This window comes from Bos indicus x Bos taurus, chromosome 18 (assembly GCF_003369695.1).
Source record: "Bos indicus x Bos taurus breed Angus x Brahman F1 hybrid chromosome 18, Bos_hybrid_MaternalHap_v2.0, whole genome shotgun sequence".
NCBI lineage: Eukaryota > Metazoa > Chordata > Mammalia > Artiodactyla > Bovidae > Bos > Bos indicus x Bos taurus.
In genome coordinates, this window is record NC_040093.1 from 23,743,789 (window position 1) to 23,768,920 (window position 25,132).

The 25,132-nt window shown below is 43.5% G+C and overlaps 1 protein-coding gene across 1 annotated transcript in view; it reads right to left on the reverse strand.

The window, feature by feature from the left end:
• LOC113875335 (aurora kinase-like) overlaps window positions 1-22,484 on the reverse strand; it is a 124,068-nt gene extending 101,584 nt beyond the window's left edge. Inside the window, 6 exon segments of the mRNA XM_027513662.1 lie at window positions 12,564-12,660; window positions 16,929-17,091; window positions 17,259-17,357; window positions 19,658-19,702; window positions 20,340-20,383; window positions 22,406-22,484. Of these exon segments, the coding sequence (XP_027369463.1) occupies window positions 12,564-12,660; window positions 16,929-17,091; window positions 17,259-17,357; window positions 19,658-19,702; window positions 20,340-20,383; window positions 22,406-22,484 (527 nt within the window).
• Between the last annotated feature and the right edge of the window lie 2,648 nt (window positions 22,485-25,132).

Here is a 25,132-nt window from a genome sequence, read left to right on the forward strand (position 1 = left end):
TGGTATATGTGTTGTTTGACAGGTGATTCAAATGTTACACTACATGAATACCATCCCATAATGTTCACTAGCATATTCCAATGGTGTAATAATCATAATAGGCTGTAATGCTTTGTAAGTACTTTTAATAGGAGAAATACAAATAGTGGACTATGTGAATACTGTATAATACTCTAAAATACTATTAGAAATTGATGTTAAATCAATTTCTATGTTAATCATCAACAGTTTCTATGTTTAACATCTTTGGATGTTAAATCTGAAGATCGACAGTTACGACGCCAAAACCAAAATCAAGACGAGCTGACAAAATATTTTTATTGTTAAAAAGGAAATAATTTTATCTGAAGGAACAGGTCTGCTAAAGCCCAATCTGTGGAGACTTTAAATGCACCCTGAATTCAACCAACTTCAATGAAAAAAGGAAAGAAAATTTTCTACATTTGTAACATTTATCATGAAACAGGTAAATCTGACTGCACAGGAAAATTAATGCTTTGTGTGCTTAACTTTTTTTTAAAGAATGACACCGTTTTTATTGAACACAGTTATAAACTTTATTATTACTGGTTTAATCATATCTTTTTGATGGAAGCAGAAATGCAAAGGAAGACACTTTGTAAATATGATATTAAATAATTATTTTTCAATAGTTGAAATAGTAAGAACTGGATTTATAAATCCTTTAACATTTTCCCCATGTACCTTAATTGGTAAATATAAAATTAAATTTGTTGTTATTCAGTCTCTAAGTCATGTCTGACTCTGCGACCCATGGACTGCAGCAGGCCAGGCTCCTCTGTCCTCCACTATCTCCAGGAGTTTGCTCAAATTCATGTCCATTGAATGAATGATTTGTTATCTCACAATCTTATCCTCTGCCACCCCATTCTCCTTTTGCCTTCAATTTTTCCCAGCGTCAGTGTTTTTTCAAATGAATCGGCTCTTCACGTCAGGTGGCCAAAGGATTGGAGCTTCAGCTTCAGCAACAATTCTTCCAATGAATATTCAGGGTTGATTTTCTTTAGGATTGACTGCTTTGATATCCTTGCAGTCCAAAGGACTCTCAAGAGTATTCTCCAACAACACAATTCAAAAACATCAATTCTTTGGTGCTCAGTCTTCTTTATGGACTAACACTCACATTTGTACATGACTACTGGAGAAACCATAGATTTGACTATATGGACCTATGTCAGCAAAGTGATGGCTCTGCTTTTTAATATGCTGCCTGGGTTTGTCATTGGCACCAGTGGTAAAGAACCCACCTGCCCATGTAGGAGATGTTAGAGACACGGGTTTGATCCCTGGGTTGGGAAGATCTCCTGGAGGAGGGCATGGCAATCCATTCCAGTATTCTTGCCCGGAGAATCTCATGGACAGAAAAGTCTGACAGGCTACAGTCCATGGGGTCACAAAAAGTCGGACATGACTAAAGCAACCTAACAGGCATGTTATATGATAAACTAGGTTTATCATAGCTTTCTTTCCAAGGAACAAGCGCCTTTTAATTCCATGGCTGCAGTCACAGTCCACAGTGAGTTTGGAGCCCAAGAAAGTAAAATCTGTCAGTGCTTCCACTCTTTCCCTTTCTATTTGCCATGAAGTGATAGGACCGCATGCCATGATCTTAGTTTTTTTAAGTTGAGTTTCAAGCCAGCTTTTTTTACTCTCCTCTTTTACCCTCATCAATACTATAAACTTAAATAATATTCTGTCAATTCTTTAAACATATCTGAATGAAAAATTTTTAAAGAGTGATAGCTTTTAAATTTCATGGTACTATTTTCTTTTTCAAATTTATAAACTTTATATGGCATTTATTTTGTGTTAATATTTCCCTTTCAGATGGAGATTATTTTACATGTCACTGAAAAATTTATGTGTAAATATGTACTTCAGCAAAACAAAACAGTGAAATGAAAAATATGGGATAACTCGATTTAAGAAATTCCCAAGAATTCCTTGGAATTTTATTTTTTGTTGCTTAATATCAAAGATTAATATCTACCTACAAGAAACCTATTTTAAAAATAAGGCACACATAGCTTACAAGAAAGAGATAGAAAAAGGTATATGATACAAAATTAATTACGTAAGTAGAGTCACATAGGACTAAACTAATTGACAAAGTAGACTTCAGTGCAAGGAATATTAGAATATTAGAGACAGAGATATTTCTTAAGACACAATACTTAGAATCTTCAAAAAACACAACAAACAAACATGTATGTACCGAAAAATGTATCTTTGAAGTGCATAAAGCAAATCATTATTGAATTAAAAGGAAAAGAGACAAATACAAAATACAGTTGAAGATTTCAACACTCCTCTCTAGTAATTGGTAGAACAAGTTTAAAGTCTGTAAAGATACAGAAATATTTAGTGACTATATCAATCAATAAGAGTTCATTCCCATTTATTGAATATTTTACCCAATAACAGCAAAATACAATTTTATAAATTTGATCTAGAACATTTACCAAGATAGATAATATGCTAAGTGATTTTTAAAATGTGAATGTGTTTATATATTGTATCCTATCATATTAGGAATATATCCTGGAGTCATACATGAACCTCCTGGAGTCATGTATGAACCACCACCACCACCACCACCACAAATGAAATTAAGTAACTTCTCACAATGAAAACTACAAGTCCAGATGGCTTCATTGGTGAATTAAGTCAGGCATTTAAAGAAGCAGAATTGCATCTTACATGGGAGCTAAGTTCTAATGTCCCCCATCAAGATTCTTAGCTCCAAGAGTTAGAAGTAAAATCAAACTAATTCAAGACCAAGAAAAATTACTAGAAGGATTTTGAGAAATCTTTATATCCAGCAGGCCTGTAGACAGGGATCATGGGACTGGAAAAGATGCCTGATCACTCCACAGAAGCCATGTGGTCAGTACTGCTGAGCCCAAACCTTCTGGCCAAAATCGCCAAAACCACAGAGCTTACACATTCATCTCTCATGTGGTCGCTATGCTATGGGTGGACATAAGAAATAAGATGTGGACACACTGCCACCATCTCTGTAGAATGATTACTCACAGTCCCCACTTCAATGTTTCATTAAGGGTTAACATGTCCTTTTGTCCTATTTGCAAAACAAATTAGAAAAATATGTTGTCATTTCAACCTCTATGGAGGCAGGCAGGCTCTGTCTTATAAACGTGAGAAAGAGCTCATATATAGGAAGGAACATCAGATGCTGGGGCACTTATAATACCATGTGCTCAATAACGCATGTAAGTAAAAAGAAAAATGTGTAATCCAGAACATCCCCCCCAAAAATAAAAAAAATCCCTTAAATCTTTTAGGTGTATGTCCACGTACAAATATGTCAACTTTCAGTAAGTCCAAGAGGGTCATTTGTTTTCACTAGTATTGGAATAAATCGTTACTATGTTAGTAGAGCAGCAAATGACATAACTGGATTGCACGGAGATCACAGAAGATTTTTTTTTTTGGTGGCGGGGGGGCTTCACTAGGTCTTTGTTGGGGCTTCCCTAGTGACTCAGACAGTAAAGTCTGCCTGCAGTGCGGGAGACTGGGGTTCAATCCCTGGGTCGGGAAGATCCCCTGGAGAAGGAAATGGCAACTCACTCCAGTATTCTTGCCTGGATAACCCCATGGATGGAGAAACCTGGCAGGCTACAGTCCATAGGGTCGCAAAGAGTCGGACACAAATGAGCGATTGTTGGGGACTCTGTAATTGCGGTGAGCAGCTTGGTTGTCCCACAGCACGTGGGATCTTAGTTCCCTGACCAGGGATGGAAACCTGGTCCCCTGCATTACAAGGCAGATTCTTAACCACTGGACCATCAGAAAAGTTCCAATGTTTTTAAATACATAAGTTTTTCTTTATTTTAAAACACTAGACCTACACTACAGTAGTGAATGTTCACACTACATCAAACTGAAAGTGAAAGTGAAAAGTGAAGTCACTCAGTCGTGTCCGACTCTGCAACCCCATGGACTGTAGCCTACCAGGCCTCTCTGTCCATGGGATTTTCCAGGCAATAGTCCTGGAGTGGATTGCCATTTCCTTCTCCAACATCAAACTAAGGGCATGACAAACACTACCAGACACTCTACTTAAATTATTATTTTTCTTTTCCTTCTTTTTATCCTCCTGCATTACTTCCCAGTTCCTCCCAGTTCCATTCCTTTCTTCTTCCTCTTCCTCCCCTTAACCCCTCTTCCCCTTCCTCCTCCTCTTCAGCAAAGAACCCCATTAGTTGCTCATATGATAGGGCTTGGCTGTTTTGCTCCATCTTCCTGACAGCAGGAGCAGAGATTTTGTCAACATTTTCTTACATCACTCTCTTATATCAAGTCCAGAAAAAAAAAAAAAAAAGTTGAACTTTTCCTTTACAGATGGGCAAGCTGACATGTAAACAGGGACAGGACTCATCAGAAAAAAAAAAAAAAAGAACACGGCAGTGCCCATCAGTACTAGAGCCCAGACTACTTACTCACGCATCTCCTTGTATTTACTTTCTTACTTTCAAGAGTCCAGACTTTGAGATGGGAGGCTAGACTCTCTTGGCATTAAGAGTTCCACAGAGCCATTGTTCTGAATTTATTTCCTGCTTCCCAACCCTGTGATAAGAATATCCTAGAAACTGGATTTTTCTATAAAAAAATCTTTCTCCATGTGGACTGTATACATTCTGCCTCAAATTCTCTTTGGCAGTTTCACAGTTTAAAAATACTTGAGCATCTCTTGAATGTTGTTTCTCCTCCTCATTGTAAGACTGCACTTTTCACTGCGTTAGCTCCAGGAATGCCTTCCTTCCCTGCTGGAGCCACTGCCTCTTCCAACTCCCGATTCTCTCCATGCCGACTTTCCATTAAAACATCTTTCCCAAGCCCATGCTTGAATTTATTCTCTTCAAATGAACTCCAAAAGTGTGAAGAACTTAAACTTCTTTCTTCATGCACTCCATAAACCTTTAGTTAGACTCAAATATGAAAACCTAAGTTCAAAACATCTGGAAAACAATCTCTAGTCCTGTTTCCCTGGAAAATAGATATACCAGCTGGACCACAAGTCCATAAAGGCCTTATGTGGACTAGATGTGAAAGAAAGCACATGGAATGGTCTAGAGGTTGACCTAAATAATGATAAGAAATTTCTGTCCCTACACTGACATTTTTTCTCCTGGGACTGTGGAGCAGAGGGTTGGGATCATTGTAATCCTCAATTTGCAACATATTTCCACCATCCATCTATGCAAAACCCATCTTTTGATTTGTCTATTTATTTATTCTCTTTTAACCCCATCCCCATAGACAACCGCTGTTATCTGTTCTTTAGTCTCCATTCTTGGCAAGTGCATACTGTTACCAGTGCGCATGTATTTTAATTTATACAGATGTTAAGATCCATATTGCTTTGTGTGCATAATAATCCATTGTTCAGAATTACTTCACATCTCTACATTTTACCGATCTTCTCAGGACTAGGCATACAGGCTCCCAATTCCTGCTTCTACAGTTAATGCTGTGACTAATATCCATGTGTTATTTGCAAAATTGTTATTTGCTAGGATTCCTGGATCATAGGTACAGTGTTTGCTAGAGTAGGTCACCCAGATTGCCTATTCAGGACCAACAAAACCCCAACTACTGGGAGGGTTGGCTGCCCTCTTCTCTGAGTCCCTCCCAGGGGACTTACAGAGCTGCTTTACCCAAGATCCAGGGCCCTCTAGCTCTGGACCTCCCTGTAAAATAATGTGACAGGTGAGATCTTGTGGTGACTATATTTCAATTCAATTTCTCTTATCAATTTCACTCCTTGGGACATTGATCCTGAGCGTGCTCTCCAGGAAATTCCCAGCATGCACTGCTCATTCAACATCTATTTGCCAGGAAACTGTGGGCAGTGTGTGTGTTTAATAGTGCTAAGTAGTCATGGATGCTCCAGCAGAGCGTAAGTGTCTTATAATCCTTCGTCCCTACAAACACTGGGGGTTTTATAGCAGTCCAATTTTTGTAAAGGTATAAAACGGTATCTTAAAAATTTTTTTTTCTGCATATCTCTGATTACTAATGATGTTCAGCTTCTCCATTTATACTTATCAGCTTTTAGAGATTCCTCTTCTGTAAATTTCCTTAACATAGAATTTGACCATTTTCTCTTGGGGTTACTGTCTAGGTATTCATCCCTTTTCAATTTAAAATATTGTAAAATCTCCCATTCTATCCTTGGTTTATTAACTTATCTGATGTGTCCTCCAAAAGCCTTCAATTTTGAAGTGAGTAAATCTGGCAAATATTGTTGCCTATCTTTTCAGTTTTTAAAATTCTGTTTAGAAAATACCTTCTCCCTATGTCACAGCAATGTTTTCTTCTAATAATTGTTTATTTTTTACCATTCATATCTACATCTTAACTTTTCATTTTTCAATCCACTTAGAGTCCACTTGAATGTGATGTTAAGTAGAAATCTTCTTTTATATTTCTCTATGGATTGATCTAGTTTTCTCAAGAATACCTACTAATGAATTCAGCCTCTCTCTGTAGATCTCTGATACTATCTGCTCACCGGTCTATTTACTCTTTGCCAATACCACACTGTGTATACTGGTATGACTTTGTAATATGACTCTACTTTTGGTATAACAATTCTTAAATAGTCTCCATTTGATTATTGAATTAGCTTTTTTATATCTTTCACTGAATTTTAGAGTAATTTTAAAACAAATTTAAATTTTAGAACAAATATGTAAATTTTCTCAAAATTCCCACTGGAATTTATATTTAGATTGAATTAAATTTAAGTACAAGAGAATTGGCCTGCTTAGAATATGACCATGTTTATAATATAAATTTATCATCAGAGCTTTTAAAGTGTTATTTCTGTAAACTTTATGTGTTGTGGATATTGTGAGTGATATTTTACTTTTTAAATCATTTTTCCTGGATGCTTATAGCTGGCAAAATGAAATACTATTGATTTTTGTAGTTTGGTGGTCTATCCAGCTATCTTGCTGAACTTTCTTATTAATTCTGTTGATTATGGATTTTTCTTTTTATGTGTTTTGTTTGGTAGATGAACATATCAAGCGCAAATGATGATGGTTTAAACCGTCCCCTTTCAATCTATAGTTTTCTTCTCACTGATCTCTCTTCCCATTGCCAGCATCATGGAACACTAATAGTTCATTCCAATTTATATTCCTTAATACTAAAAAAACAATTGCTTTTCATTCTTAGTTTGCAAAAGAGTTTAAGCTATAACTAGATGCTAACACTTTCTTTATCCTAAAAGTGCAGAATGTAAGTATACTAAATATGAACGCATTAGTGTGTCTCTTTCAGTCCCTTCCCTAAGCCCTTTTGCAAAGCATTTTGTTTCTGTGACTCTTTCTGAGCACTTCATGGCATTAGCTCCCAGCTACAAACCTAGGCCTAGAAGCCCTCCCATGCTTGCTGCTGTGTCTTTCTGCCATTACCCTAAAAGAAGAAAATGCCTGGACCAATAAGGATGAGGTCTCATGGAACCGAGTTGCCTCAGTTAGGTCCATCCAGGTCAGTTGAGTCCATCTTACTTGCAGATGCAGGAATGCAGAGCCATTCCAGCCAAAGTTAATGGAGCTGCCCAGTCAAGATCAGCCAACACTCCCCGCTGGTCATTCCACAGATGTGTGAGCTCAATAAATGCTTATTGCTACATGCACTGAAATTACGTGAAATTTAGTTACACTGAAATTGTTGACAGCAAAGTGTTGCGTATCAGTGGTCTCTATAGTTACCATCCCAGGTAAAAATTCCAGCCAATAAAAGGAAGCTCTCACACCACCTCCCTGCTCACCACAGCCCCTGCCCCTCCCCAACAGTTGCCCACCCACATGCAGTGAACGGACCATTGTCTCACCCACACAGATTAGAAATATTGCTGGTGGCCCCTTGGGGTCTTCTTCAGTCATTTCCCCAGGATGTAGACATGATTGAGTTCCCTAGGAGACCCAGGAAACCTGGATAACTGGACCACAACCTCTGCCCTAACAAAAAAGACCACCAAATAATCCAAATATGTCTTGTGCCTCTAAAGCTCTTTGGAATCACAAATAGTTGTATGCAGAGCCCTCAGTTGAGATCCCCAAGAGAAAAGAGAGCAATTTCAGGGAAGGCAGCAGGCTTGGTAGGTTTTTGTTATCAAAGGAGAATTTTGTCAACCATTCATTCTGCTTCAACTTCTTTGGCTAGTGGTGTTGCTGCCAGGGGGCGTTGTCTGAACCTGCAGCTGCTAGGTTGGTGAGCCAGCCAGCATCCTTGGTCGGGAACCATGATTTTTTTTTAACTAATTCTTATTGTTGTCCACTTCACAGTTTTGCTGCTGCGCTGTAGACCTGAGTATCAATTTTACTTGAAAATGCTGCAAAAACAAAAAGGTAATGCCACTTCCCACACTGTTTCAAAAGGTTTTTAAGTGGAAAAAGGTATTTAGTATTTTTAATAAGCATCTTCAATACTATTGAGTTGGTTTCTTTGTTCATATCACAAGATTAATTATGCTGTCAGACACTTTCAAGGCCTGCTTAACAAAGATTCAGTGATATAATGGTTTGCTTTGCACTGCCTTTTTTCTGCATAGCAATCACAATCAGCATTAGACAATTTAAAACCCTTTCACCAGCCGGAAGTTCTGAAGAGCCTTTTAATCAACAAAAGTAATTTTGCAAACAACTAGATACAGCATTTTTCATATTAACTAACTTGCATTTAAACTCTGCAGGCTTGATTCTTCCTGGGTCTCTGATTCCAGGAAACTGGGTTATTCCGATGGCCTAGAATTTAAAAGTGGGGATCACAACATATTGTCTGCCCTGGGAACCCCCCAATTTTCACATCCCATTTCTCTACTCTGCTTATTAAAATGATACCATTGGTATGCAAATGTAATTCATTCATTTTAATTATCTCTTTATATATATATATATATATCTTATCTAATCCATTAAACTCTTTTTAAAAAAAAAATTTGGCTGCCCAGAGGGCTTCATCTTGCTATTTTTTGTAACAACAGCAATTTATGTTAGTATGTTGTGGTTTTATATAATTTTGTTTTAATTTGGTTATTTTTCTTTTTTGATTACTTGTGTCTTCCTGGACTGAGAGAATTCTACTATCATCGCTTTTGAGATTTTAAAATTCAAAATTTTTTGAGATTGAAAATAATCGAGTTGAAACCTGAATTCCCTGCTCACACAGTGGCACAGTGGCAGCCCCATACAAAACTGAAGGTTGTGAGGTTTGGTGCTTGGAAGATACTTTCTTTGGGAACCATCGCAGGGAGACAGACGTGCTTAGCTTTTTTAAAAATCAGGCAGGTTTTTAAAAATGAAACTAACCTGTTAATGACACCTTTAAAACATTCATTTTAAAAAAGAAAAAAAAAAAAAGAGGAAGGGATGGCCCAGCAGCATTGGTAATTTGTACGGTGGCTGTGTGTAGTAATTAGCAACTGCAGCAGTGGTGTCCACCCTCTAAACCTCTGTGTGTTTGACACTATTTCAGCCCTGGCGAGAAGTGACCCTGGGATCTGGAGCCACAGGACACAAGGAGCAAGTCCTGTCACAAGAAATAACAGGGTCAGGAGACGCAACTAATGAAGTCATAGCAACTGGTGTACCGAGCCAATCAGAAGAGGCGCCAATCTGTAAATGAGGATATAATTAGCAGAAAAAATAACATGCTTTGGTTGAATTCGAGGGGAGCCTGTAATGACTGGATATTGAGAAAGATTCCAAAAGATTAGAGCAAACATTATGCAACAAAGAATACCTAATTAGGGGAAAAAAGTGAATATGCCTTAATTAGAGGGAAGTACATGATTGAAAGACGCAGCGTTGTCTTTTAATATGAATGTAGTAATGAAGGTTAGTGCATAGCTCCTGGTTGGGCTGAGCCGAGCGCTCGGTGAATTAGCAGGAGCAGCACACACAGCTCTTCGCAGATGATGCTCTGTAGAGGGATGCTCACAGAGGCCCTGAGCCAGCTTTGCCCACTGAGGTGCCCACAGCAGAAGCTGGTCATAGCTGGTCATCTTGGCCCCAGAAGCCTCTTGCCTCCTGGGATATAAACACCCCCAAGACTTGTCATGGAGCTTAAAATGCACAAAATAAATCAATAATTGTGCAAAAAATATGTCCACGTGTCAGCATCTAGGAACCTTTGATAGTTTCCTTCCAGATGTATAACTGGCAAGGTTTGGATGTTGTTTAGAAAATTAAAACAGAGCCATCTTCCTTCCAGGTCAGCTAGTCCAAGCAGGTCCCTCTAGTCACCCCAGCAGGGATGTGGGAGTTTTTATGATCCATGACAATGAAAAAAGAATGTTATCAGCTACCCTTCCTTTACTGCAGCAGGCATTTCAGAATACAAGCCACTACTAATTTTTCCTCTAATAGACAAACTACATGTTATTTTACTTCCTCTCTTTTTCCCTTTTTCCCCGAACTGTTCTGAGTATTGATTTTCATTTATTTTACACGATTCTTAATTGTCATCATTAGCTATCTATGCCACATCCCCCTGTTTAAATATGCCCTGTCAATTTTTAAGCATATTTATAGATTAATTTAAATGTGTTTTTAAATTTATGACTGCATACCTTTGGTATGTTTGTAACATTAAAATACTTATGGTACAGAATTTTTTAATTAAAACTATTCATCAAAGGAAGTCCAGGTAGCGAGCATCTCTTTGTGTGCGGTGGGGGTTCTGGCAGCCAGAGCAAGCAAAATAATAGGTCAATTAAAAAAAATCTAAAGATAGCGTTTGCAGAGACCCAATTGTTTAACGAGCATTTGCCAACCGATCCCCTCAAATTAAATTATGAACTTGCTTTTTTTAGTTATGGGCATCAGGGCTGCATGTGGCAGAAGGAAAGAGAAAGAGGCTGAGAAAGATAACTGCTCTTGCCTGGCTGCCTGCACACAGGGTTTGCTTCTTGGGGTCTGACTGGCTGGGCAACAGACACCCCTTTCTGGAAACTGACACTGGAAACTGCAGTCAAGTTCGCACTTCTTGTATCCAGGTGGCTCTGGTCTGCATGGCCATGCCAACTTTGTTTGGACCTCGTAAGACCCATAGCTTTACCCTGCCAGGCTTCACCTTGAGAACCTGCTCCTCTCTGCTGCTACTGAAATGGACTTTCTCACGGCAGTTACTGGCTAGAAAAAAAATCTCTTCTGTTCCTTGCCCACGTGTGCTCCTAACTCACTTTGCGGAAGTGTCAGCTGCCTGGAGAACAGGAGGACCATCTGAAACGAACAGTGCATCAAGGCTGCCCTTAGCTGGTGCTTCCCAGGGATGCTGCTGTGGCTGTTTCTGAACAGGAGCACTGGCCTGGAGGGCCACTCGGAGGAGGCAGACCGTGATTAGTTAAAAAGCCAAACCACATCCCAGAAGGCGGTTGTTGGGGCTCTGTGTCAAAGTCCTGGAAATAACCAGGTGCTCTGGGGCTCTCCAACCAGGAATGGGTAAAAAGAAAGGCTCAGCTTCATCCTACTCGGCCTACTGTCAGGTCAAAGGGTGGACTTGATGCTGGGTTTTTAAAATTCCTCATTCTTCCTGTCTTATTCTCTCTTGGGTAGACCATAAATTTTTGTATTTTCTTTTTATTTTCTAATAGTTGTCTTTTAAATTAGTAAATCATGGACCCAGGATCTTGATAATAAGTTTCATATTTCCTACACTTCAAAAATAGCATTTCCTAAAAGCAAAAGGGATGTTTTTTGTCAGTATCTATATTTTCATAATATTTGATCAGTATTTTTTCTATTTATCATTCTTACAATTTTTAGATTCACCTTCTTGTTTAGATTATCACAGACCCAACACAAATGAGAATGCTGCTTACAAACAGGATATGATTTTTCAACATAGCAAATTATTTATGATATTTCAAACATTTGGAATGGATAAAATTGACTTACACCCTACTGCTATTTTTATGTTTTATATTTAGCTGACTTTGGGGTGGAAATATTAGTGATAGGGCTAAATTTCAGTCCCTAAATACACAGCCTCAACAATAAAATGCTTTTCACAGTGTTCTAACATGAATTAGGTCGTATCAAATTTATTTTGAATCAAATGTTAGAAAAGTGAAACACTTCTATAAATTTGCCAGTTGGATATAGGGCAGCTGGGAGATTGCTCACTTGACTTCCTCACCAGGTTTGGGCCCTTTGGGGGGCATCCAGGGAGCAAAATCAGCTTACATATAAATATTTGGGTGGCCAATAGGAAAGCTGTTTCATGCACATCCTGCCATTCACTCCCTGATTTATTTCTGATGTGAGCTCTTATCAGAACGTCCCCACTGACAAGAGGGGGGCAAAGGCAGACCATAATAGAGATAGCTAATGGAGCAAGGTTACATTGAATTGGACCAAATCCTCCTTTTACCCGACTTTGAATGCTAAATGAATCACTCAGATTTATATGGAGGTGGGAGCTCCAGAAGGTCCTCATCAGGTCAAAATAGGGTTACAATTCAATAAAACGCGTGGCAATGCTTTATTGACTAATGAACCCACCGTGCCGCCAACTGCTGTATTTTACTGTCGTCGACCATAACTGCCTGGCAATTACACTGTGAGTGTTTGCTAAAGACGTGCCTGTCTTTCCCCAGATCTGGAAGCAGGTTCAGAGAAGAGAGGCTCTGGGAGGAAGCACGTCTCTCACCTCTCCCGAGTCTTCCGGGGACAGAAGCCAGGTACCAATAATAACAGTGCAAACAAGTTGATGCTGCTATTTTTAAATAAGCTGTTATTATTGACTAACAGAGGTTGCCGTGGGTGGGATGACAAAGACTGGGAGCCAGAGAGTTGCTGCAAAGACTTCCACTAGAGAGCTCGCTAATGAGAAGCAGCTAAGCGCAGAGTCAAATGCTGGTGGCCATCCTTTCTGCTCCATCTTCTCTGGAGAGCTGCTGGCTGGCGGCTCTGTTTGAGATCTCTTCACTCTTCAGTCTCTGCCATCCACCAAACATTTCGTCTGTGGACATGTCACATCATCAGGTAAGGTGAGGAGCTGATGGCAAGAAGAATGCCATGGCAGAGATGAGATTGACAACAATCAGGGGTATTTTTGGGTAGAAGGATCTTCCCTGGCTTCAAATGTAGAGCATGCTTCCTGCACACAGGGAAGTTTCAGGGTTGTAGTCCTGGTCTGTGGCCACATTCACTTCCTCTCTGAAGTCTGTTTTCCTAGCAGCAAAAAAAAAAAAAAAATTGAAGACTGCGATCTCTAAGGGCCTTCTAGTGGGACATCCACAAGAGCCGGATTGATGGCACTCACTTCAGAAGATGATGCCCTGAAGGATGATGCCCCGGAGGTGTTGTTAGTTTCCGTGGCTTCAGTCCCTCCCACCAGTCAGGACACACCATCACGAATGTGTCACTTAATGCGTCCTCTGTTCTTACCAGAAGTAAGGCTGGTCCAACTCTACTCCATGGCCAGGTCAATGGGGAAATATCTACCTCTGTGGAGGGGGCCATTCACCTCTGCCCAAACTCCAAATGCAAAGTCCAGTGCTGGGGACATAATGGGAATTTGTGACACTCGGCGGAGAACTTTAGGTCCATAAACCATAGACAGTATGTAGTCGTTCATCTGTGACAGACATAATAGGAATAATCATCACTTAATAAGCAATCAAAGGCTAATTAAATGTTACTAATATACATTACAAAGATTCTTTTCATTTTTTTTTTCCTCACACTTCTTCAGAATACCCTTTGCGAGAGTGTAGAGGAAAAGATGCTGCACATGAATACTGAGGAAAATACTGGGGAAAAAAGTCTTCTTCAGTGGAGCTGAGGAAGAGCCATCACTCACTCCTTGACATCCCTTCAGAAACTCTGCAGGCAGGTGGGTTCACAGAGCTGAAGTGGGGGCTGCACAGAATGACCTGGACATTCTGCAGACTTACAACCAGTGTGGCCAAGGTACTGCCCCACGCTGCCAGCCCCCATCCTGTGTGGCAGCCTCTCCCTGTGAAGACTCCATGCCTGATTCACCTGCGTGGCAGCAGGTACCGAGCTATGCAGTAAAAGTACTCTTTAAAAGCCTCTGAATCCCTTATACTTGGCGGCTTCTGACTCTGGGGGAGGGCCGTGCTCACCCCAGGGTGGGAGGACTCGGTGGGTATGCACAAAGATCCTTCGGGATCAAAGGACCTTCCCCTCGGTTGCTGGGAATGTTGGTAGTAGACAACTCTCTGCTGAATTCCTCTACAAAAATTACTCTCCTCTGAGGACAGTTGCCTCCTTGAGGTCATATGGCAGCCCTGGGGGATGCCCATGTCCAGTGACAAGTCAGGTGGGTATACAAAGGTAGGCAATTCCGAAGGTCCACCCCAGTTCCTGAGCTCCCTGTGGGGTTGGCCAAGGCTTGGGCATAACTGCTTTCCAGTTCAACTTCTCCCTCTACTCAGTCCTGCTTTCCTCCCTGAAGCACTGGTTGATGCCAAGCACAGTATTGAATAAGCCTCCCGCCTAAAAATCTATGGCCCAGAGTCTATTTCCTGCTCCTCTACCCCAGAGCCCTGTATGGTGGCTGAGCTGCAAGTTCACTGTGTGAGGATTTGATCCAGACACTCAGTTCCTAGCCCACTGTGGCTCTGAGCTAGGCTCTCCAGACACAGACCTGAGCCAGAAAGGTCTCCTGAGAAAATGGTTCCTGCGAGAGCATCCTGAGTTGAGGTTTATAGGAGATGGAACGAACAGAATAGGGCAAGAGGAAGATTCCAGCAAGACGGGGTCTCAGGGACGTTCTAGTCTTGAATTCATGGGGAGAGTGTTCTGGAGCATAAACCACAACTGGAAGCCAATGCCTTTTATATCAGTCAATCATTGATTGTGGTTGCCATGGTGATAAGAATCAGGGCATAGCTTCTTGAGGGGTAGCTCCCATGGCAAAGAGCAGTTCTCCAGAGAAGGAGCAACTGAGAGCCGGTACCCTGGGGAACGGGTGGGCCCAGTGTCTACTCTACCACTTGTCCTTATGCCGGGAAAAAAGCTTGTCGCCCATGAGCTGTGTCCACCCTGGTCCCAGGAGACTCATTCCATTCATTTCCTGTCTGAACCATCATCACAGATGACTTAAGAGAAAGGATGCTCTTATATTTGCATGTTTAAAAAATTTTGTTTTGCAAGCCTTTTCTCATCTGCAGTCTCCTCTTTTCTTCACAACCACACTGAAGTAGGTAGAATCGGTGTTGCTATTCCATTTCACAGATGGGGAACACCAAGTCCTAAGAGAGGCCAGACCAAAAGTCACCCATTTTGAGGCAGAGGTGGGGCTCAACACAGCCCTCCAGTGTGTAACTCAGGGTACTGGAAATCAGGCAGGGATCCCTGGTGCCATCACCAGTGGAAGAGCCCATGATATTGTCTATGAAGTGCACAACCTGTGCAACTGTATCAAGCTACCCCGGGCCCACTCATACTGACCTGAGCTGGAGTCAGTCCACCCTAGAGACCATGGGGATTCCCCTCTAACCTGAGTCAGCCACTTTTCACTGGTCTATTGTACTCTACTCTGCCTCCCACTGTCTTCTTTTCCCTCTCAAAGTTTCTGCTTTTCAGAACTTCAGCTTGCAAGAGTTTTCAGCTTGTCACTATGGCTCTGGCTTTAACCAGACCTAACTCCCTAAAACCAGCCTGCTAATGGGCAGTCCCTGCCCCAACCCAACAACATTTTTCTTACTCTCCCATTCCTCAGAGTATATTGGCTCAGCTTATCTTTTGATGCTGGGTCAGAGGTCACAGGCCAGTTGACGGATTGTTGGACTTCTGATCTTCATCCAGACCCAGGTCACTGGGTGGGATTACCTGGTACAAAAGGGTGGCCAGTGCCCTTCACAGGGTCTGTGAGGGCAGACCTCTTTAGTGCACCAGGTCTGGATTGTCACCTCTTAGGGCATCAGGGGCAGATTGTGAACTGAAGCTCTTTCCAACTCTGAATTCTGTGATCGTAAGCCCCAAACCATACCCCTTAGAAAAAAACCACAAGGACAACTCACCATCTGGATGGCTGACCCATTTGCTGATATCTTCCTAGTCAAGCCACCAGGCTGTAGACAAGATCTCAGCAGGCTGTGCCCACAGACAGCATGCATCAGTGTCTCACATGGTTATCCATGGGATCAGTACATCTGGTGCCCTGGAGGGCGATGGGCTTCAGTGATAAACAGACAGATCTCTCTTGATAGAGAAGATGGAAAAAGAAGGTACTATTCAAAAGAAAGAAAGAAAAAAAAGACACTCAATTTGAGGTCAGAAGACCCACATTATGACATTGGCCGATCAAGGGATCCCTCCAAGCTGTCATTTCTTCACTTGAAAATGAGGACACCAGTTTGGAAATTGACCAGGTAGATGTTTGTGAAAGCCAGAGGTGGATGCTGGTGCTCAGCACAGGTGCACGCAGTAGTCACATCTTCAGGGACATTCCTGTCTGGAATTAGCCTCTCCTGGGCTTGTGGTGGTGGTGGTGACACAGGGCCTTGCATCTTTCCTGTTTGCTCACTGTCCCTGCCACCTCCTACCTTCACTCCGTCACGGCTGAGTCTTGCTCCCTGGCCATGCAAACGGGCCGCTCCTTCTGGCTGGGAGCAACAGCCCTGAAGGACCCAGCTGCTCAGCTCCAACCTCCACCCCAGGGTTGTGTCCTGTACACCCACCATCTTGCCCCCCCTTTTTAAAGTTTGTTTCTTTTCAGAAGCCCACACAGTGTGAGGGGAGCCCTGCGTAGCTTCTACCTCTCTTATATACAGTAGCTTGTTTTATGACTTTGTTTTAAAAACTATTGGCTTAGGGTGCAATAACACAGATGTCTTTGCCTCACAAGAGAACCGTGAATTTCCACTTCTCTCTCCTCAGTGACAGCTCCATTACCTTCCATGGATAGTCTCTTCTTCGGCCCTGCAAAAAGCAGGGGGAAAATGGTGTTTCTCCCGCAATTGGCCCTTACCGCCAGGGCCACCGGATCAATAGCGCCGGCGCCCAGGCTCCCTCCGTGGGCCCTCTGCATCCTCGCACTCCGTCCTGTCGCAGCCTCCTGGTGGTGGAGGAACACCACGTCTGAATCCCCAGAGGAGTGCTAAAGCCATCACGAAAGAAAGATCTGTTTTCTTGCTTGCGTCCTGCAGGCGTTTCTGTAAGTGGTGGCAACCCAGTGGCGGGGAAACTTTGTGGGCTGCCTTCCTAAATCTTCACCTGCCTGACCTCAGCTTGACAACTTCTTAACAGGCGCAGAGAACAGTCAATGCTCCGTGCGGAGCGGAGCGCTCCATCAGCCTCTCCCGCAAATGTCGGGAGTCCGGGCTGGATGCGAAGTGGGGAGAGCGGGAGGCAGATTTACACGCATATCACGGCGGGCATGCGGCGGAGTCAGCCTGTCTTGTGCTCACAGGCAGAACTCTTCCTGCTCAGTAGCGTGTCATACTGTCACGCTGCCTCTTCCCTGTGTGTAAAGTGGTAAGGTGTGAGTTTAATTAGCATAGAACAAAATTTCTTACTCTCTAATAATAACACCTTGAATTTTGATGTTACCTGCTCTCCAAGGAACTCAAAGCATTAAAACAAAAATGCATTTCTTCATTGTGTCTCATCTGACTCCAGAGAAAAGGGTCAGAGCCCCATTCCGCAGACAGGGAAACGGAGGCGGAGGGCTGTTCCTGGTTTACTAAAGCACTGAAGGAGCTTAACTGCCCTCTTTTCTCTTAATAGTTGTCCTTCAGTTTTATGCAGAATGTATGAGTTTCAATTCCTTGAAAACAAGGATGAAGGGACTCATGTAGGGGCTGCAATAAGAGTGCCTTCAGACAGATGGCGGGTGACATTCACGAATGGGGTGGGTCGGGTGTACCCAGCGGGGAGTGGCCTGGCCTGGACAAACTAGAAGGGGGTACCTTCCCTTGCTCCAGATAAGTATTGGCACGCAAGACGACAAATCCAGCATCATCAAGTCTTCTGATACATGCATCTACAAATGTTGACACCCACTCCCCCAAAAAACTAGAAGATCCTCTCTTTTACAACGAATATGTGTCCTGTTGAGCACAGCCTCTAGTCCATGACTTTTAGACTAAGGTAGCGTTTGCACACTAAGACTAGCGAGCTAGCTTGTGGATGGCACGTTAGGGTAGATTGAGAAGCACACTGGCCCGAAACAGGTGGAGGCTCTGCTCCAACTGTAGTGTGAGATGCTGGGTCCCTGGGGCATGGCAGTGACATGCAAAGAAAGAGATGAAGCCCAAAGAGGTAGAGGAGAATGTGGCCCATTAAATGAAGGGAGAACCTCAGTTCAGTTCAGTGGCTCAGTCGTGTCCAACTCTTTGCAACCCCATGGACTGCAGCATGTCAGGCTTCCCTGCTGCTGCTGCTGCTGCTGCTGCTGCTAAGTCACTTCAGTTGTGTCCGACTCTGTGTGACCCCATAGACGGCAGCCCACCATCACCAATTCCCAGTGTTTACTCAAACTCATGTCCACTGAGTCGGAGATACCATCCAACCATCTCATCCTCTGTCATCCCCTTCTCCTCCCGCCTTCAATCTTTCCCAGCATCAGGGTCTTCTCCAGTGAGTCAGTTCTTCACATCAGGTGGCCAAAGTATTGGAGTTTCAGCTTCAGCATCAGTTCTTCCAATGAATATTCAGGACTGATGTCCTTTAGGATGGACTGGTTGGATCTTGTTGCAGTCCAAGGGACTCTCAAGAGTCTTCTCCAACACCATAGTTCAGAAGCATCTGAACCTACCTACAAAGGTTCTAACTGGAGAGCCCAGGGTCAGGAGAGCAGTAGTACCTCTGCTGAGGACAGAATTGCTGAGAGAAGCCACTTATGGGATCTGGGACTGGGAAAGGTGACTGTGAGGGTTTCTGCATCAGGTACTCCCGGCAGAAAGAGGACAGATAGGGAGGGTTGCCTTGTGTCCTGTATGTTTGGGGGCTTCTTTGTTTCTGAGCAAAGTATACATTATAAAAGTTGTGAGGTCAATTTGGTCTTCAGCTTGAGGTCACTGACTTTTTATTTGGCCAGGTGAGCACCTGAAAAATAAATAAATATCCATAGCAACTGTCTCAATTTTGTTGAAGAAAAGATCTTCTCAAATTAGAATGTATCTCATGATAGTCCTTTAAAGGAAATAAAATTTGGCTTAATAAAAAACGTTATTCCTTGCACATGGGTCCATGGATTACTGTTTGCGAGCCACTACTCTGACCCTCCAGAAGTAGCTGAGAAGAAAAGACTTGGGCTGGGTTTTAGAAGCAGTCACAAGACGGGAGATTTGTGAGCTTGAGGAATCCCCAGCACCACTAAGACAGAGAGGCACAAAAAATAGCTGCTCTATTCTAAGACCCAGAGGATGTTCTCTGCCAAAGGCTTGGGGAAGAAAGAGCGAGGAGACAGAAGGAGCAGTGCGGGTGATGGGGTGGGTGAACCAGCCCTCAAGGGAGGATGTGCTTGGCAGGATGAAAACAGTCCTGTGGCTCAATGGGCATCTTGAGTTGTCTGGAGCCCCATCCGATTCATTTTAGGGGCAGAGACAGAGCCTTCTGTGTCCCTATGAGAACAAAGGCTGGAGTTTGAGATGCAGGGACAGCCACCTTCCTCTGGATACCAAGAACAAGTAGGTGAACTCAGATGGGTAGCCGTAGGGGTTACACTGGTCCCCAGATACAGGAGGACAGTCCCACACAATCCATAAACTTAGACGGCTGCTTTCTGGGCAACCGTCTCTCTCTGCATTGGGCCTCTAGGCTGACATTGATGAAGATTCTCTGGACACCCAGGCAAGAGTCTTTCACTGGGATGAGGATTAACCATGGTTGTTAGTACTTGTGGAGGGGGAGCCCCCCCTCCCCTCACCAGAAGTGTGTGCTTCCTGGGGATTATGAGTTAATGCATCTCATAACGTTGTTGGCTTGTTGGCTTCTCCAGGTTTTGTGGTCTATTTGGAAGTTGTATTCCAGGGCTCCCACGAGCCACCTGGCTGCTGTTCCACTTGGATCAAGGTTTGCCATTAAATGCAATGAGGAGCTCGGGCCATTTATCATGGTGAATCCAGTGCCTAAATCTGGGAGGAAACGGTCATCGCTCCAAATCGGATCTGAGTCTCCCTGCCAGGAACCGAGTAGGGCTAGCTCTGCTGGATTTCTGGGCTGAGTTGTTATCTGTTTGTAAAAATGCGTGCTATTCATTTAACTCCTCTTCTGGATCTTATCCATCAGGCAATGAATTTCACTGGTTTGCATATTCATTCATTTGTTAAATGTTTACTGAACTCTTACTGTATACCAAACCTTGTACTTGTTACCATAATCAAGTAACATCCTTGTCTCATACTCTAGAGGAGACAGACATAAAACAGCAACGAGGTAATTTCAGAAAGTAATAAATGATCAGAAGAAAAAGCAAAGAGATTAATATTATAACAAACAACATAACCAAAAAATGAGCAAAAGACCTCAACAGACTTTTCTCCAAGGAAGACATACAGATGGCCAATAAACACATGAAAAGATGCTCAACATTGCTCATTACTAGAGAAAGGCAAATCAAAGCTACAAGGAGATATCACCTCACACTAATCAGAATCATCAACAAATCTACAAACTATAAATGCTGGAGAGGATGTGGAGAAAAGGGAACCCTCTTGCCCTGTTGGTAGGAATGTAAATTGAACAGCCACTATGGAGAACAGTATGGATAAGCCCTAAAAAACTAGGAATGTAACTACCATATGTCCCAGCAATCCCACTACTGGGCATATACCCTGCGAAAACCACAATTCAAAAAGACACATGTACCCTAATGTTCATTGCAGCACTATTTACAACAGTACTATTTACCACTAGCACCACCTGGGAATTTAATTCTGTTCATCCCCTCTTATCCTCCCCACCCACCCATCACATTTGGCTTAGAGGGGAGGGCAGTCAGGTGTCAAATTTAAGACTATTGTACTTGAAAGACCCACATTTGACAAACACAGACTTCCAACCTAGAAGCCCTTCCTCCTCGTTGTTGAAGCAACCTAGATGTCCATCAACAGATGAACAGATAAATAAGTTGTGTTACATATGGACTATTACTCAGCAATAAAAAGGAATAAATGTGAATCAGTTAGACCAGGGTGATGGGCTTAGAGCCTGTAATACAGAGTGAAGTCAGTCAGAAAAACAAGTACCGTATATTAACACATGTATATGAAATCTAGAAAAATGATGCTGATGAGCCTATTTACAGGGCAGGAATAGAGATACAGACATAGAAAGCAGACTTGTGGACACAATGGGGAAAGGGGAGGGAGGGACAAGTTGAGAAAGCAGCATTGACATGTGTTCACTGCTGTGTGTAGAATAGCTAGCAGCTGGGAAGCTGCTATATGATACAGGGAGTCCAGCCTGGCACTCTGTGATAACTTAGAGGGGTATGATGGGGGTTGGGGTGGGAGGGATGTTCAAGGAGCATGGGATATACATATAGTTATGGTGGATTCACGTTGTTTTATGGTGGAAACGGACATAATATTGTAAAAACAATTATCTTCCAATTAAAAAATAAGAGAAAAGAGTGATTAGGCTTCTTTAAGACAGTTGTTGGAGATGATTCTTCTATAACAGGTAACAACTCAGCCCAGAAATCCAGCAGAGCTAGCCCTACTCAGTTCCTGGCAGGGAGACTCAGATCCAATTTGGAGCAATGACTGTTTCCTCCCAGATTTAGGGAGGTGGTATCTGAGAAGATCTGAATCCACTCAGGGCTGAGGGCCTGGGAGAAGATTATTCCAGGGGGAGATAACAGCAAGTGCCAAGTTTTTCTTGGAGGAATGAGCATGGCATGTTTGGGGAACAGACAGAAGGTCATCATGGCTGAAAGAGTCAAGCAAGGTGTGACTGGTGGAAGATGAGGTTGGAAGGAAGGTAGAACCCAGATAATGCAGAAGCTTACAGGTCATGCTGAGGCTTTGGGGTTTATCATATTAGAGTTGTGAAGAAAAGCATTGAAGAGTTTTTAGCTATAAGGTGTATTAGTCAGGACAGGAGAGGTTGTGCTGCAGTAACTGATAATTCTGAAATTCCAAAAACTTAAAATAATTTCTTCCTCAGACCATAAGTACATCTTAAGTCAATGGAGGGGATGTGCTTCTCACTAAGTGTGTTAGTGGTCTTAGCTTGACAGACAATCCAGTTTTAAATGTTACTGGTTCCCATGTCTTGGAGAAGGCCAGTGGCACATCACCCACCGTCTTAAAGGTATACATTCAGGGACGGACATAGGCAACTTTCATCACTTTCCATTAACAAACTAGGTCACACATTGTTGCCTGTCCTCAGAAGGATGGGTTGCTAGCCTGAATGACTACCATCCAGGGCCCCTGCTGGTGGAGGAGAGTCCAGGGACCCAGCAACAGTCTCCGGTGTCCCTGCAATCATGGGCTCCATGGTGCAGTGTTCACCTTGTTTGAATCATTTTCCCTCTAAATAAGGCTAATCCAGCTATTTAGTTTAATCTCTAATGTAGTAGTAAAGACTGGAGTTATTGATTTAAATTTTTGCAAAACATTGGGATAGAGCTCTGAGAAAGCAGCTAAGGGGGAATCTTACTTAGTGCAAGATCTGGGCTTGAATATGACCCTGGGCTGTTGCTGGCTTGCTCCCTGCTTGTGAGCACCCACCTGCTGCCCACTTCCACAGCAGCCTGAAGAAGGTATTTGCCTGGATTGGGTGACCCCGACGATGGGGAAGATCAGACATCCCTGGAGAGTCCCCCCATTCTCCTTTTCTTCCATGGACTCTAAGATCCTCTAGGGGTCCCAGGACTGTGGCCACTGTGATATCTATGGTGTGGACATCCCTGCAGCTGGGGCTCCATTTTGCTGGCATCTCTTTCTTCAGCCTTGGTTTTCCCAGTTGAGTGGCTTCCTCATGCATCACACGGTCCACCTCTGAGGGCCCCTGCAGGCCTTTAGGTGCCAGAGGAGCGGCAGGAATCTCTGCCCTCCTGTCTGACCACTCACTGCTTGGACTTCACATAGAGCGGCCTTTCCCCTCTCCCCAAGCAGGGCAGGGGCTTTCCCCAGTGACCATCTGACTGAATTCTGTCTTCCCTCACTATGACTTCCCTGCCCAACTCCAGCTCAGCTGAGAGGTGAGGGGCCAAGTTGCCTGGACCGCCAGCCCTGGCTGAGACCTCTGTCCTGTTCATCTTTCCTGAGGCTCTTATTCTCCTGTTGGGCCAAAAACCTTGTTCCCGAGTCTCATCTATAGCCTCCCTTCGGGCCCACCCTGAATTTCTTGGACTTGACCCTGCATTGTGAATAAATTCCCATGGGCATATTCTTTTAGTCTTTCATCCTGCTACATGCATTGCTAGCTGGCCATACCTCTTGTGCCTGGAACTGTAGGCAACAATCTTGAGTCATCTTTCTCTTGCCTCCTGTGGCCTGAGGCAGTTCAGAGCATTCAGTATGAACTCCTTGAAGCCTCACTGGTTTGCATTGTTTTGTGAAAGTGCAAAAACCTGAAAGTTGGATGGGAAGAAACATCATCCTCTACAAGGCTTAGGGCAGAAGATGGTCTTAACCCTGGTAGGGAAAGCAGAATCCCTGAGCTCACCTCCTGGACCTCCCCTGACTTACGTGTCCTCCTGAGCCACTTCCCTTCTCCAGGCCTCAATTCCCTTCTGAACAACGAGGAGGAAGGGCTTCCAGGTTGGAAGTCTGTGTTTGTCAGATGTGGGTCTTTCAAGTACAATACTCTTAAATTTGACACCTGACTGCCCTCCCCTCTAAGCCAGGTGTGATGGGTGGGTGGGGAGGATAAGAGGGGATGAACAGGAGAATTAAGTTCCCAGGTGGCGCTAGTGGTAAAGAATTTGACTGCCAATGCAGGAGACACAAGAGATGTGGGTTCGATCTCTAGGTTGGGAAGATCCCCTGGAGGAGGAAATGGCAATGTACTCCAGTATTCTTGCCTGGAAAATTCCATGGACAGAGGAGCCTGATGGGCTACAGTCCATGGGGTCGCAGAGTTGGACAGAGCTGAGCACGCATGCACGTGACATTTGTACTCCCTGCAACTCTTCCCTGCCAAGCCTGACATCCCTCCCGCTACCCCAGCTGATGCCCATATGTGGGGGTGCTGAGATGGGCTGCCCAGAGCCCCTTCCAGAGGAGGGGACATATTCCCCCAGCTGTTTGGAAAGGCTCCAACATTCAGCCCTCAGCTGGCAGCCCTTTCAGGAGCGCCTGCCTGAAGACCCAGCCCTGCCCATGGGTTAGCCTTTTTCCAGGTTTGATTGATCCAGGTAGGGGGTGTAAAGACCTCAGAATCCGGAATCCTCCACCCTGTTGGCTGAGGTCTCACTGCTCAGCACCCTCCCCTGCCCAGTCCTGCTTCTTTCCTCCCCTTCCTTGTCTTCCATGGGGATCCCAAGAGTGCTTATTAACAAACTCCCAGTCTGGAGCCCGCCTCCCAGGAAACCCCACCTGCGCCTGCCACAAGCAGCCTGTGAGGAGGAGAGAGGCCTGGGAAGGGGAGGAAGAGCCGTGGAGAGACACCTGCGGCAGATACGGCAGCCTCGTCCTATCTCCCGGCCCCTCTCTCAGCTTCCTGGTACCTGACCTGGGCCATCCTGCTAGACATGACTTCTGCTTTTCAGCCATGTCTACATGCTTGGGTCCAAACGAGCAAGTTCCACACTCTGGTCAAACAAGGAGTTGATTACATAGCCTTTCCATTCATCGGGGTGAGTGTTTTTTTAATTTATTTATTTTAATTGGAGGCTAATTACTTTACAATATTGTAGTGGTTTTTCCATACGTTGACATGAATCAGCCATGGGTATACATGTGTTCCCCATTCTGAACCCCCCTCCCACCTCCCTCCCCATCCCATCCCTCAAGGTCATCCCAGTGCACCAGCCCTGAGCACCTGTCTCATGCATCGAACCTGGGCTGGTGATCTGTTTCACATATGATAATATACATGTTTCAATGTTGTTCTCGCAAATCATCCCACCCTCGCCTTCTCCCACAGAGTCCAAAAGACTGTTCTATACATCTGTGTCTCTTTTGCTGTCTCACATATAG